Source organism: Lygodium microphyllum, chromosome 10 (assembly GCF_053477565.2).
Source record: "Lygodium microphyllum isolate KBCC chromosome 10, Lygodium_microphyllum_v1.1.10, whole genome shotgun sequence".
Taxonomy (NCBI): Eukaryota; Viridiplantae; Streptophyta; class Polypodiopsida; order Schizaeales; family Lygodiaceae; genus Lygodium; species Lygodium microphyllum.
The window spans coordinates 144,678,195-144,691,074 of NC_141144.1; the positions used below are offsets into that span (position 1 = coordinate 144,678,195).

The 12,880-nt window shown below is 40.6% G+C and overlaps 1 protein-coding gene and 1 long non-coding RNA gene across 4 annotated transcripts in view; one reads left to right on the forward strand and one right to left on the reverse strand.

Annotated features, from left to right (window-relative positions):
• Positions 1 to 1,173: 1,173 nt before the first annotated feature.
• Positions 1,174 to 1,869, forward strand: LOC148030653 (uncharacterized). The gene is made up of 2 exons (XR_015692281.1): positions 1,174 to 1,250; positions 1,319 to 1,869. It is a non-coding gene; the product is annotated as an uncharacterized LOC148030653 (long non-coding RNA).
• A 1,091-nt stretch (positions 1,870 to 2,960) lies between these two features.
• Positions 2,961 to 12,880, reverse strand: part of LOC148030654 (Pentatricopeptide repeat (PPR) superfamily protein) — a 143,120-nt gene continuing 133,200 nt past the window's right edge. Inside the window, exons 12-13 of one of the 3 annotated variants that reach the window (XM_087687003.1) lie at positions 3,668 to 3,783; positions 2,961 to 3,576 (exon numbers count right to left, since the gene is read on the reverse strand). In XM_087687003.1, coding sequence (XP_087543129.1) covers positions 3,703 to 3,783 — 81 coding nt within the window. In that variant the 3' untranslated portion in view covers positions 2,961 to 3,576; positions 3,668 to 3,702. The remainder of the gene's footprint in view (positions 3,577 to 3,667; positions 3,784 to 12,880) is intronic. The other 2 variants (XM_087687004.1, XM_087687005.1) reach the window with 2 other exon arrangements.

Below are 12,880 nucleotides of genomic sequence, written 5' to 3' on the forward strand. Positions count from 1 at the left end.
GGAGAACTAATTTGTTCACTGACAGATTGAAGCTCATTCTTGAGAGCCTCTAGTCACTTAAAATCCCCTTGAAGGATCATGTATTTGCGTGGAGAGTAGTCATTGGAGGGTTGCTCACAAAAGAGAGCAGCATGGAATGCAGGGACACCCATGCCTATTTGGAGATGTAGAAAAGTGTGACACTGCTCTCCTGGTCCCACGGGTCTGCAACACGGATCCGACACAAGTAAAATGGTTCGCGGGCACGCAGCACTGCGTCACGTCTTGAACACGAAGCAGAAGCCAACTCACAAGATATGCCAAGATGACGCCATCACGTCATAGCATGCACTCATCACGTCGTGTCGCGTCACAGGCCGTTACGCCCTTCATATCCCTTCCGCATCTTGGCTCGCTCATAGCACATGTAATGCATTTGTCTAACTCACTCAAGGGTAACTTGGCACTTGGAGTTGTTGAGTTTCGCCACGGAAGAGTTCCGGGCTCACAAGGATCCACATTCAACCATCTTGGACCATGGTGCCATAGGGACGACATGGTCAAATCCCGCCTCTCCTAAAAGAAAGTCATTTCGACGTGAACTCGGAGCAAAGGAGCCTGGTTGCCTTGCTCAAAATGAGAACCCTGCACATGGGGAGGCAAAAGCGATGGTTGCTCCCACATTCTTTGGGAAGGATGCATTGCTGCAGTTGCATGGATAATCTATATGACCAAAATGAGCATTGGAAATGCCCATAATGATGGTCTTATGCCTTGTATTTTTGGGGTGTCATAGTTAAAGGGAAATATAGAATCTTAACTCATAATACCCTCAGGATTCTTACCTTGCTTGAAATCTGGGAAGCGAGAAATCTATCCAGGATTCAAGGAGTCTGGAAAGAAGTTGATTGGGGAATTGTAGCGGGTAAAGCCTGGAATTACTGGAACATGGCAAGGATAGTTGGGAAAATTGATAGAAAGGGGTTGGCCAAGTTAGGTTCGCCTTTGTACTGGCCAATGGCCTGAAAATGTATTTTGGGAGAAATTTTTGATTATCATAATCTAATCAAATATTTGCATCTAGAAAGCCATCATAAATTATAATAAACTACATTATTACAACTTGGTGCTTACTACTTTCTACATGATTCTTTACAACCTTGTATCATCAGAATTGTTTCCAAGAGTGCCAGCCGGGAGGAGTCCCGAGACGACTCCCTGTTGGTCCGTCTTTATAACATCCTCTAATGCCATAAATGCGTGGCACATGGGTAAGCAAGTCAATATGCCTCTTACAATGAGTAGTGGATGTCTGATCATAATCATCAATTTGGTGCAGAGTACCAGCAGGAAGAAGCACTACAATTAGATATATCAGAGGGATCAACCAGCAGTATATATGTCCTAAGACTACCTGAAATTGCTGGTGGAATGCTGGGTGTCCGTGGGAGGAGGAGATCATTACTGGTGCTACAGCTGCTCCCCAATGAAGATCACTCTGTGTTGCAATGACTGTTTCCAAGAGATTGTAAAAATTTGTCCCGATTTCAAGGTTAGTATGAGAAATAGCTCAAGCATCCATAGCGCTTGGGTTTGCCCCAACACCCATTAAATTCAAGAAAGGCTATGGTTCCGAAATTCTTGGTGGGCATTGGCGAGTCTTGTGTGTAAACCATGCTAACTTTGCAAGTAGCTCTTCATTTAGGCAAACAAGGAATCCATGATTCTTCTGTTCCATTTAGCCAGCGAGCTAGCCATTTGACAGGTTAACTAGCTTAGATACTCATGCAAACCGCTTTATTGTTTCAAAATTATGGAATTTTTGCATGTCTTTTTGATTATGTACATTAGAGCAATCTAAGGCAGCTCATTGGCAAAGGCAAAGGAGGAAAAGTGACATCATGGAAGGATTTACAAGGATGTAGTCATGTTGAATGCTTAAGAGGTCGTGTACTTCAATGCAACAACTTTAGAGATTGGCTCAGAACATTGATGCATATAATAAGCCACCCAAAAATGGAATACATATACACTGCTTCAAATCTGAGAAGCATAATGATATTTCTGCAATAGCTTTGTGCTTTTTCTCGACCAATCAATATCTAAACACTAGTTAAGGCAATGGCCTCGATCCACTCATCTATTTTTCCTCATTATTCACACTAATTTTTCATTAATAATATCAAAGAAAGTATTATATCACTAATGAAAACATTAAAAAATAATCCTTCACATACAAAAGCCTTCATGAAGCTTGGGGATGTGCTTTAAAACAAAATGTGTTTTTGAGGTTTATGGACACTCCTGTTGTTGAAGTGGCATGGAAAACAAAAGTAGAAATCAGGCTTAGGGCTACCTGGGCTAAGTGTGCCATAAGAATCTGGGATGTTACAAACCTTACTCCAACAACATTACACTTACCATCCTATTCTCTAATCTATTTTAACTTGGCAAGAAGTTGCTCCATCACGTAGGATACGGTTAGTGCTATACATATCATCTCAATAATGGCCTATGTATGACCTTAATATTGGCTTTTGCTATGAACAAAATTTGGCTCCACCTTTTCTGAGAAAAAAGGTAAATGTGCTCAAACTCAAAAATGAAATTCATTTTGGTTGTCCACAATTAATATTTGCAAATGGTTAACCATCTTTGCCCCTACTTTGTGGAATCCATTTAAAATGTATCTCCTCTCACCAATACTAATCAATGTGTGTGTGTGTGTGTGTGTGTGTGTGTGTGTGATCTATCTAATTATGGGTAGTATATAGGAAGGGTAATGAAACAACTTCATGAAATGCTGGCAGTCAACATGAATTCTAGTATTTTTCTTCACCAAGCAATGAGCATCATACCGACCTTTATGTATACGTGTTGATTTACTAGGTATAGAACATCAGAAAACATTTATTGACTTCTTTGTCTCTATTTACTAAGCTTCAATTTAACACGTGAACTTTTGGCATGCTGATTTTACCTTGATGACCCTTTCTTTAGGTTGAAAATTGTTGGTCTTCTTTGTCTCTCTTTACTGAGCTTCAATTTAACATGTGGCTTTTTGGCATGTCAATTTTACCTTGAAGCACCTGAAATTGTTGGTTTACACATTGTTATAATAAGTCACATTTCCACCACTCTACCATTTCTTCTAGCTTAAATGGCATACCATGATACACATTCACCTCATTTCATTTCCTATGGAAGAGTGTGAAAGCTTACATGGGGACAAGTGACTTTTGGCGAGTGTACAAGAATGTTTTACAATCTTATTGTTTGTAAGAACATCTCTAAGAGAGGAGGATCTGGATGATGAACTGTTCTATTATACAACCTAACAATTTCCCAAGATTGCCAGCTAAAGAAGTCTATCTTCTCCTTCAAAAAATGAAGCCCCTTGGCCATCAATCTTTGTTTTGCTCCCATCCATAGTACAAACTCTGAGCATTCAGCACTCACTATACGTGGAGACAAGTGATGCATATGAGACAAAGATCGGATACAGCCACTTTGGTGAGTCAGTATCTGGAAAAACAATAACCTGCAAACTGTAAGCAAAAGGCAAATTCCAGAGCGTCTTTTCATGTCAATCGACACCTGTAATAACAAAATCAAAGCAAGGCATTATTTTACATCTAAAAATTGGAGAAGCCTTGCCAGTTATGTGGAAAAGGGGACTGATGCTCACTGTTCTTTTCTGTTGAAGGCATTGCGCCTAAACGATCAACCAGACTCAGAAAGCAGGGGCGAGGACTGCAGAAGCCTTTCAAGCTCATCATTGGCTTCAGCTTGCATTCTCCATTGCTGCTTCAAATAAGAGGCATGCATTAGTTTATAGTAAATGCTCAGCATCCATAGTCTTTCTTTTGCAGCATACTGACTATTACAAGCTACGTTATCACCTATTGACTCAGTAGTAAACTTGTCACCCATAATCTTGCTTTTGGAGCATAAAGACCTTAATATCTAAACATTGTAAGATGTTGAATCCCTCTCCATTAGCAAGGTTATTGATAACAGAACAAATCCCTATCATTCACTATTATGAAAAGCTTACTCCAAAGTGTATTCTTGTGTTAAGTTACAAGGCACATGTGAACACTATATGTGAAAGTTACTCCAGCAAATTAAGCTCAAGCTGAAGCCAGGCCACAGCAAGTAAAGCTAGTAGTCCCAGCAATCTCTCATATTTCATATGTTACCTGATGTTCATCTACCTGAGCCTGATAGTGGAGGGCATATCTTGTATGCTGTCACTTGCTCTCAAAACTGAACTTAAAATAGTAAAAGATACAGACTCTGGAAACAGTAGTGGTGCATAAGAACACATTGAACCACAGTAAAGGATGGTTAATGAAATAAGTCATGTTGAAGGTTCGTTTCTAAATTAGTACTGCAACAATCAACATGATATTCCCATCTCTCCTGTGAAGATCATGTTGTACTCCCTAAGACAATGAAACCAGGCTTCCTTCTTGGAAAGGGTGGTAATTCCTTGATTAAGCAGCTAATTACAGCAATTAGCAAATGAACATAACTTAAAATGCACAAATTACCTTAATAATCTTGGATATGGGACAACTTGTTGGCCCCAAAACTAGCACCCCTTTCGGTATTTCTTTAACTTAATTACTAATGGAATGAGTACAAGCTGAGATTTACAATCTCCTTTGGTGTTCCAAAAGCCTTTTTGCTACAAAAACAATCAGCAATCAATTCGGGCCAATTGCCCCTTGATTTTTCACCTGGGACTTGCACAAATGGAACCACCAACTGGTCAAATGCTGCCCCAAATTAAAATGAATGGGCTGGTATTAGAATTCCCTGACAATTACACAAATTTCAGGTGCTGACTTCAGTGTACAATGCCTTCACCAATTGGCATGGGTCCCAATGTGGCTGTCAAACCATTAATTCTGCAGAAATTTAGGGTTTACAGCAGAGATCTCTCTGTTGTTCACCAAATTTGGCTGAGATCTGCTCAAAATGGCTTAGAAATGTTGAGATCTCCTGAGATTGAGTTGGAAAAGGTGAGAAAAAGCCTAGACAAGAGAGAAATCAGATTTTCTTCATGAGAAACCCCTAAATTCTGCCTGTTGCTCGCATTCACCTACTCCCAAGCACCTCCAAAATGTTGTCACCTAGTTAGCAATGGTGTTGCCAGCCCCTGGAGGATGACTCCCTATTATCACTTGCCTATTAAGGCCCCTAGATAGTTGTCTTCTGCAGCAAACTGTTGTTCTCTAATCAAAAAGTGGACCAACAGTTCTCTCTCTCCCTCTCTCAAGTTGTAGACTAATTGAATGGCTGAGACTGAACCCCCAAAAACGTTTTCTCACTTTGTATGGGCATTTTTGCCAAGTGGCACCCTTCTAAACCCATTTTTCAACATAATACAACCATTTAATTAATCTAAAAATTAAATAATCCTAAAAACTAATTTCAACCCTTTTAACCCTACCCAAAATTAAATGTGCCCATCCATAATTAAATTGGCTAGGCCATTTGAAATCTCGAGTAGTCCTCAACCTCTGTTGACCCGTAGACTGGCATTTATTAATTAATTAATGCTAGTCCCTAGTGTCAACACAAACACTTATTGGCCAAACCACTGCCCTAGGATCCAATCTAATACCAACTGACCAATAAAACCCAGTTGGCATAACTTATCATAACTTTTGCCTTTGACACCCACTGCATTCTCAGGGTCCTTGGTATGTTACTATGGAATACCTGCCATGTGTATTACATGTGCTTAAACAACGTTGCACATTTTGTTGGGAATAAAGGCCTCGTGCCTTTTAAATGTGCTCGGATGTGAACACACCCTTAGCACTTGTACTTACATATATATATCTATCTAAAAACCTAAAGGTACATGCTCGTCATTGTACTTACAAACGTCTCTACTCTGCTCTCTCTCTCTCTCTCTCTCTCTTTTGTCTCTCACTGTGCGTAACGATAGTCTATCTTGAACTTCGTGCCTCTCCCTCACTACAAACTGGTATCAAAGCTAGCAAGAGACAGCTCAGGTGTTGCTGGAGTTCCAGATGGACTCGACGAGCAGGAACTATCACAGTCGAGTAGTTGGTTGATGCATACAGGATCATGACAGGTCGTTTCTTAACCAAGCAATAGCAGGCGCTGACCTGGCAAGCAATGGGCAGCACCAGATGTGATGTGTAGGCAGTGGGCAGCTCCAAACGGCAGTCAGTTGCAGCGAGACGGGCTGCGGTGATATTCCTAGTCAGATGCAGTTCATGAGATTAGGCGACGGGCTGTGAGGTCATTTCTGGGCAGACATGGGTCACGTGATCAGGTGACGGACTGGCGGGTGAAAACGGGGAAGATTCGTCTTTTTATTATTATTACAAAACTTTTAAATTTTTTAAAAGGTTCCCTGCAACCAAGCCCTTTGCTCACTGACGGGCGTTCGTGCGTGTATGCATAGTCAGGATTTTGGGCAGATTTAGGCCCAGAAATTTGGGGCTTTTCCCAAATTGCACATAGTTCATGTCTGTCAGTTGACTATCTAGTCAGAAATTGCAGACATTGCGAGCGTTGACCCAAATTAATTTGGGGATTTTTTCAAATTAGTCAAATTTGGGCCCTTTTGAGCAAAATCTCTTGACATTGGATCCTAGAAAATTTTGGGCTTTTTCTAGATTTGGGGAATGTGATGCAGGAGAAACAAATCTGCCTCGGAAATTGCAGAAATTTGTGACATTTTGTCCCTGAGATTTGGGGCTTTTCATGTACATGCACAAATTGGGCTGAAATTAACCCAATTTCTCGACATTGAGACACATTGGACCCCGTGCAATTTGGGGCTTTTGCAATTTGGGCAAAATCTGTGCAGCATTTGGTCATTTTAGGTACATGTAGGTTGAATTCCACGCAATTTGGACATCAACACTTGGTAAACTTTGGGGGTTTTGCTGAAATTTCCCTATTTTGAAAAAATTGGCATGTTCTATGCATGACAGAAAATGTAGATGTGTGTTTGATGCTTTGAGCGCAAAATTTTGGGGCTTTTGACCGTTCATGTCAAATTTTATGCCCGTGGGTACATGTACAACAGAAATTGCAGCTGAAATTTTGGGATTTCTCATGTAATGTGATGCATATGCCCTTGGAACGGCTGTAATTAGTTGGATAATGCTTTAGCAAATGGTTTGGGGCTTCTGAAAATTTATTTACAGATCTGAAATCTGTGCTTGTGCGTGGTCATTTATTGCTGATTGGTACTTGTTTGTACCTTGGTCACTTGGGTGATAGTTGTGGGCCTGCATTTGCTATTTTTTGGTCACATTTGGGCTGCAAATCATGGCTAGTAGCAATGACAGCACTAATCTGATGCACATAAAGAAGCTTGAAGGAGCACATAACTTTACAGTTTGGCAAAAGCAGTGCTACAATATCCTGTTGCAAAAGAAGCAGGCAAAGCCGATCAAAACCAAAGGGGCAAAGCCCACGGACATGGAATAAGACGATTGGGATGAGTTAAATGAGCTTGCACGCTCAACCATAGAGCTATCGATTTCTGATGCCTTGCTATTCAACATTGAAGGTTTGGAATCTGTATATGCTATATGGACTAGACTGGAAGAACTGTATGCACAAAAAAGTGCTGCAACCAAAGTGTATTGGCTGAAAAAGCTTATGGATTTGCGTATGAAAAAGGGTACAGCAATGTCTACTCACTTGAGTGAGTTTAACTCCATTTTCAGCTATTTAGCAGGTTGCCTTGAAGGTCATTATTGCTGAGGAATTTAAGGCTACTTTCTTGCTTTGTACTCTACCAGAGAGTTGGGATACATTCACGACTGCTATGAGAAATTCTAATGTAATCCTTTTGTATGCTGATGTAGAGAGTGCTCTACTTATAAAAGAGATGAATCGGTAGAACAATGCATCCAATAAATCTTCCAGTGCTTTGCATACTAGGGATAGATCATAGCAAAAGGGCAAATATGATAGCAAGGGACGCAACAAATCACGTGGCAAAGATGTTGAATGTCATCATTGTGGCAAGAAGGGTCACTTTAAACATGATTGTTACAAATAAAAGAAAGAGAAAAAAAAAGACAAGAAGACGGATGATGGCAAGAAAGAGAAGAAGGACAGTCAGTCTAAGAAGAGCAATGTAAAAATTGAAGAGGTGAATGTAGTCACTCATGACAATGACAGTGGGAGTGATGTACTCTTTGTCTCTTCACACTTTGGTGCACATGCTTTACTTGCAGATACAGATGATGACATGCATACCTGGATTCTCGATTCAGGTGCTTCCTTTCATGTCACCCCTTATCATGAGTGGTTTCCCGCCTATACAGGGGGTCGACATGGTGTTATCCATCTTGGGGACAACTATGCATGTGAGATTGCAGGTATTGGCAGTGTGCAGTTACAGTTTCAGCATGGCTTTGTCTTTACACTTCAGCATGTACGGCATGTATCTCAGCTCAAGAAGAGCTTGATTAGCACAGGGCAGCTAGATGATGATGGTTTTCATACCACCTTTGGTGATGGAAAATGGAAGATCTGTAAGGGATCTAGGGTTATTGCAAGAGGTTGCAAGAGTGATACTTTGCATCCACTTCATGTATCTAGTGTGCGTGACCATGTTGTTGCCGTGACTCAGCAGTCAAGCGGTTCTTTGTGGCATGGCCGGTTGGGACACATGAGTCAAATAGGAATGAAAGTGCTTTCTTGTTTGGGTTACTTGCCTTGTCTTTGTTATGCTGATTTTGAGCGTTGTGATCATTGTATTTATGACAAACATGCACAGACATCTCACAAAAAGTCTCTTTCTTTGAAATCTTCTCCTCTAGATTTAGTACATTCGGATGTATGTTAAATGCCAAGATTATCTTTAGGGGGAAAGAAATATTTTGTCACCTTTGTCGATGATGCTACACGGAAGGTATGGGTTTTTTCCATTCGTAGCAAGGATGAAGTGCTTTACAAGTTTAAAAAATTCTTGGCATTGGCTGAAAATCAGACAGATAAGACACTTCAGTGACTTCGCTCTGACAATGGTGGGGAATATGTGTCCAAGGCCTTTCAGGCATTTTGTGACAGCAAAGGGATAAAGAGGGAGCTCACTGTCCCTCATAATCCGCACCAAAATGGAGTTGCAGAGCGTATAAATTGGACCATATAGAATAAGGTCCGTACGATGCTGTCTCATACTGCATTATCCCATGGTTTTTGGGTAGAGACTGTTATGACAGCCGTTCACTTGATTAATCGGTCACCAAACAGGTCTTTTGGTGGGGGGGGGAAGGGGAGTTCCCCAAGAAGCATGGTCGGGCAAGCCACCTTTATATGCTCATTTGAAAGTGTTTGGCTATGAGGCTTTTGTGCATATTCGTAAAGAAAAATGCAGCAAACTTGAGCCAGAGTCCTGTAAATGCATTTTCCTAGGATGTGGTGATGAGGGTGAAATGGGGTATAGATTATGGGATCCTGAGAAAAGAAAACTAGTACGCAGCAATGGCGTTATCTTTCAGAAAGATTGTATGCACAAACAACTCAAAAAGATTGAGGAGGTCCGTAGGGTTGTATTCCGAGAAGAAATACATTTTGGACAGAAAAATGTGCCAGTTGTACAGGAGCAAATACCTGCTGTAAATGAACTTGTAAATGCAAGAAATGATCAGCCAGCTGTTGCCCATGAAAATGAGCCATTACATGTGCAGGAACAGCCAGGATAGCAAGTTGTTAATGTTGATTTGCAGGCTGAAATGCCAGGACAGTATGTTGAAAATGGAAATTTGCAGGAACAGCCAGTAAACAATGACCATTGGGTTAGGAGATCGTCTGGGGCTACTAGACAACCTGATAGGTTTGTTCCTGGTGCAATTCATGTGGCTGATTATGTCATGTTGACAGACTGTAGTGAACCGTCTTGCTTTAAGGAAGCAATGGACAGACATGACAACAAGAAATGGTATAAAGCCATGTTGTTAGAGATGGAATCTCTTGTAAAAAAAATGGCACTTGGGACTTGGTGCAGTTGCCTAAAGGGCAGAAAATCCTTCCATGCAAATGGGTTTACAAAATGAAGGTCACTTCTGGTTCCTCACCAAAGTACAAAGCAAGATTGGTTGCAAAGGGAGGAGCATGGAATTGACTTTGATGAGATTTTCTCCTATAGTCAAGATGACTACATTGAGAACCATTTTGAGCTTGGTTGCAGTTGAGGATATGGAGCTCATACAAATGGATGTAAAGACTGCGTTTTTACATGGTGATCTGCATGAAGACATATATATGTAGCAGCCTGAAGGGTTTGTTGAACAAAGGAAAGAAAAAATTGTATGTAAACTCAAAAAGGGTTTGTATGGGCTGAAACAAGCACCAAGAGAATGGTATCATAAGTTTGATACATTCATGCAGTCCCAACGCTTTCATAGAAGTCAAGTGGATCACTGCTTGTACACCAAGAAGGCAGCAGATGGCACCTTGATTATCTTGGTTTTGTATGTTGATGACATGCTGATTGGTGGCAGGGATACTCATGCCTTGGATTCATTGAAGCATAGTCTTCATGGTAGCTTTGACATGAAGGATCTTGGTGATGCAAATCATATTCTTGGCATGCGAGTACTCAAAGATAGATCGAAAGACTTACTCTATCTATCTCAGCAGGAATATATCTCCAAAGTTTTGCAGCGTTTCAATATGGAGGGGGGGAAAACAATTGGGGTTCCATTGCCTCCATATGTGAAACTTAGTGCAGAGGACAGCTCTATATCTGATGATGAGAAGGCTGAATGGCCAAGATACCATATGCTTCAGTTGTTGGCAGTTTGATGTATACTATGGTTATTACACGTCTTGACATTGCCTTTGCAATTGGGAGTGGTTAGCAGATACATAGCAAACCTTGGTAAAAAGCATTGGGGAGCAGTGAAAGGTATTATGAGATACCTCAAACGCACAAAGGAGTTGTGCATCTTCTTTGGAAAGCAGAAGGCATCAGTTGTTGGCTTTACGGATGCAGACTATGATGGTTATGCGGATTGCAAAAAATCCACTTGTGGGTATGTGTTTACCTTCACAGGAGGAGCAGTCTCTTGGATCTCCAGGCTACAAAAGTGTGTTGCATTGTCTACTACAGAGGCAGAGTATGTGGCTGTTGCATTGTCTACTACAGAGGCAGAGTATGTGGCTGCCACTGAGGCATGTAAGGAGGCTTTATGGCTTTTATGTCTGGTGGGAGAACTTGGCATTACAGAGTTACATGTTCTCCATTGTGATAGTCAGAGTGCTATTATGCTTGCATAGAATCCCGTCTTTCATGCAAAGACGAAGCACATACAGGTGAAGTACCACTTCATTAGAGATGTACTTGACAGCAAGAGCATTGAGCTTGTCAAAGTACATATAGATGATAACCCTGCAGACTTTTTCACAAAGGGTCTTCCAGCAGAGTGGTTTGCTCATTGCTGACGACAGATGATGGGAGTTGGATAGATATATGTATTTCAGCTTTGTACATACCTGGACTTAGCTGATTCTTTTCTTCTCTTCAAGCACATTGCCTTTAGGTGGGAGGTTGTTGGGAATAAAGGCCTCGTGCCTTTTAAATGTGCTCGGGTGTAAACACACCCTTAGCACTTGTACTTGCATATATATATCTATCTAAAAACCTAAAGGTACATACTCGTCATTGTACCTACAAACGTCTCTACTCTGCTTTTCGTAAAAGGTAATTGTATTAATTACGAAAAAAATGTACAAGTTTTTCTCTACTCTGCTCTCTCTCTCTCTCTCTCTCTCTCTCTCTCTCTCTCTCTCTCTCTCTCTGTGTGTGTGTGTGTGCACGTAACGACAGTCTATCTCAATCTTCGTGTCTCTCCCTCACTACACATTTAATTAATAACTTAATCAAATGTTATCAGCAAGATTAAAGCATCTCAAAATTTCACATCCTCATGACAGACCTCCCCCTTGAAATCCCTACAATTATAGTTGATAACATACGTTTCATACTTCCATAGGTATATGGGTACGAAGTATAATTAAAGAATGATCCAGACCCTCCAGCTGAATCATATGTTGCTCTGATTTTTTGCTTTAAAAACTAGAAATATGTAAAAATGATAAGTTGAACCTTGGAGGAATTGTAAACATTTCAACAAAGCTTACACTCTAAAAACCAAGCATAAAAGACAATGAAATTTGATAAGGGAACTATATGAATTTTGAGAGACTTTAGACTATAAAGCACTCAGAACTACAGCACAGGAGAGAGGGAGAGGATGAGGCTGAGCATTCAACAATGAGCACACTGCAATATGCATGGGTTGAGCACACATTACCCTATTTTTGCACATGCTAAGCACACTGCCCTAAATCTAAATTTTTGGATATGCTGCCTTGGTTCTGCACAGTGCATAGGTTGACGATTGATCTTGTTGGTTGCACATGAATAAATTGAGGCGTGTAGGCTGCACATGTAGATAATCTACAAGGGAAAATATTGAGACTGCAGCAAAAAATGTCACCAAGCAAAAAGCAGCAGTTTTGACAAGTTGGGAGCCATTTTTAGAAAACCCAAAATATGGAGAGGTATGAAATGGCTTTTCATAAGTATGCATAAAAGATGTTTACACGTCTGGTATACTGAATCATATGCATCTGAATCCAACTATGCCTGCAATCGTGAAAAGCATCTACGTAGAGCTGCAACAACTGAGGATGGTCTGCTGAGTCATCCTCTTCTATCCATTTGGCATCCATTGGTGAATAATTCTAAAATTTTACCAAGTATTTCTTGCAAGGTTGATGTGTACGTACTGTACGTAATGTACGGTATGTATTTGTACGTTGTTCCGTACAGATAAAAATTGTGTACGTAAAAATACGTACCATTGTAAAAAATATCAAT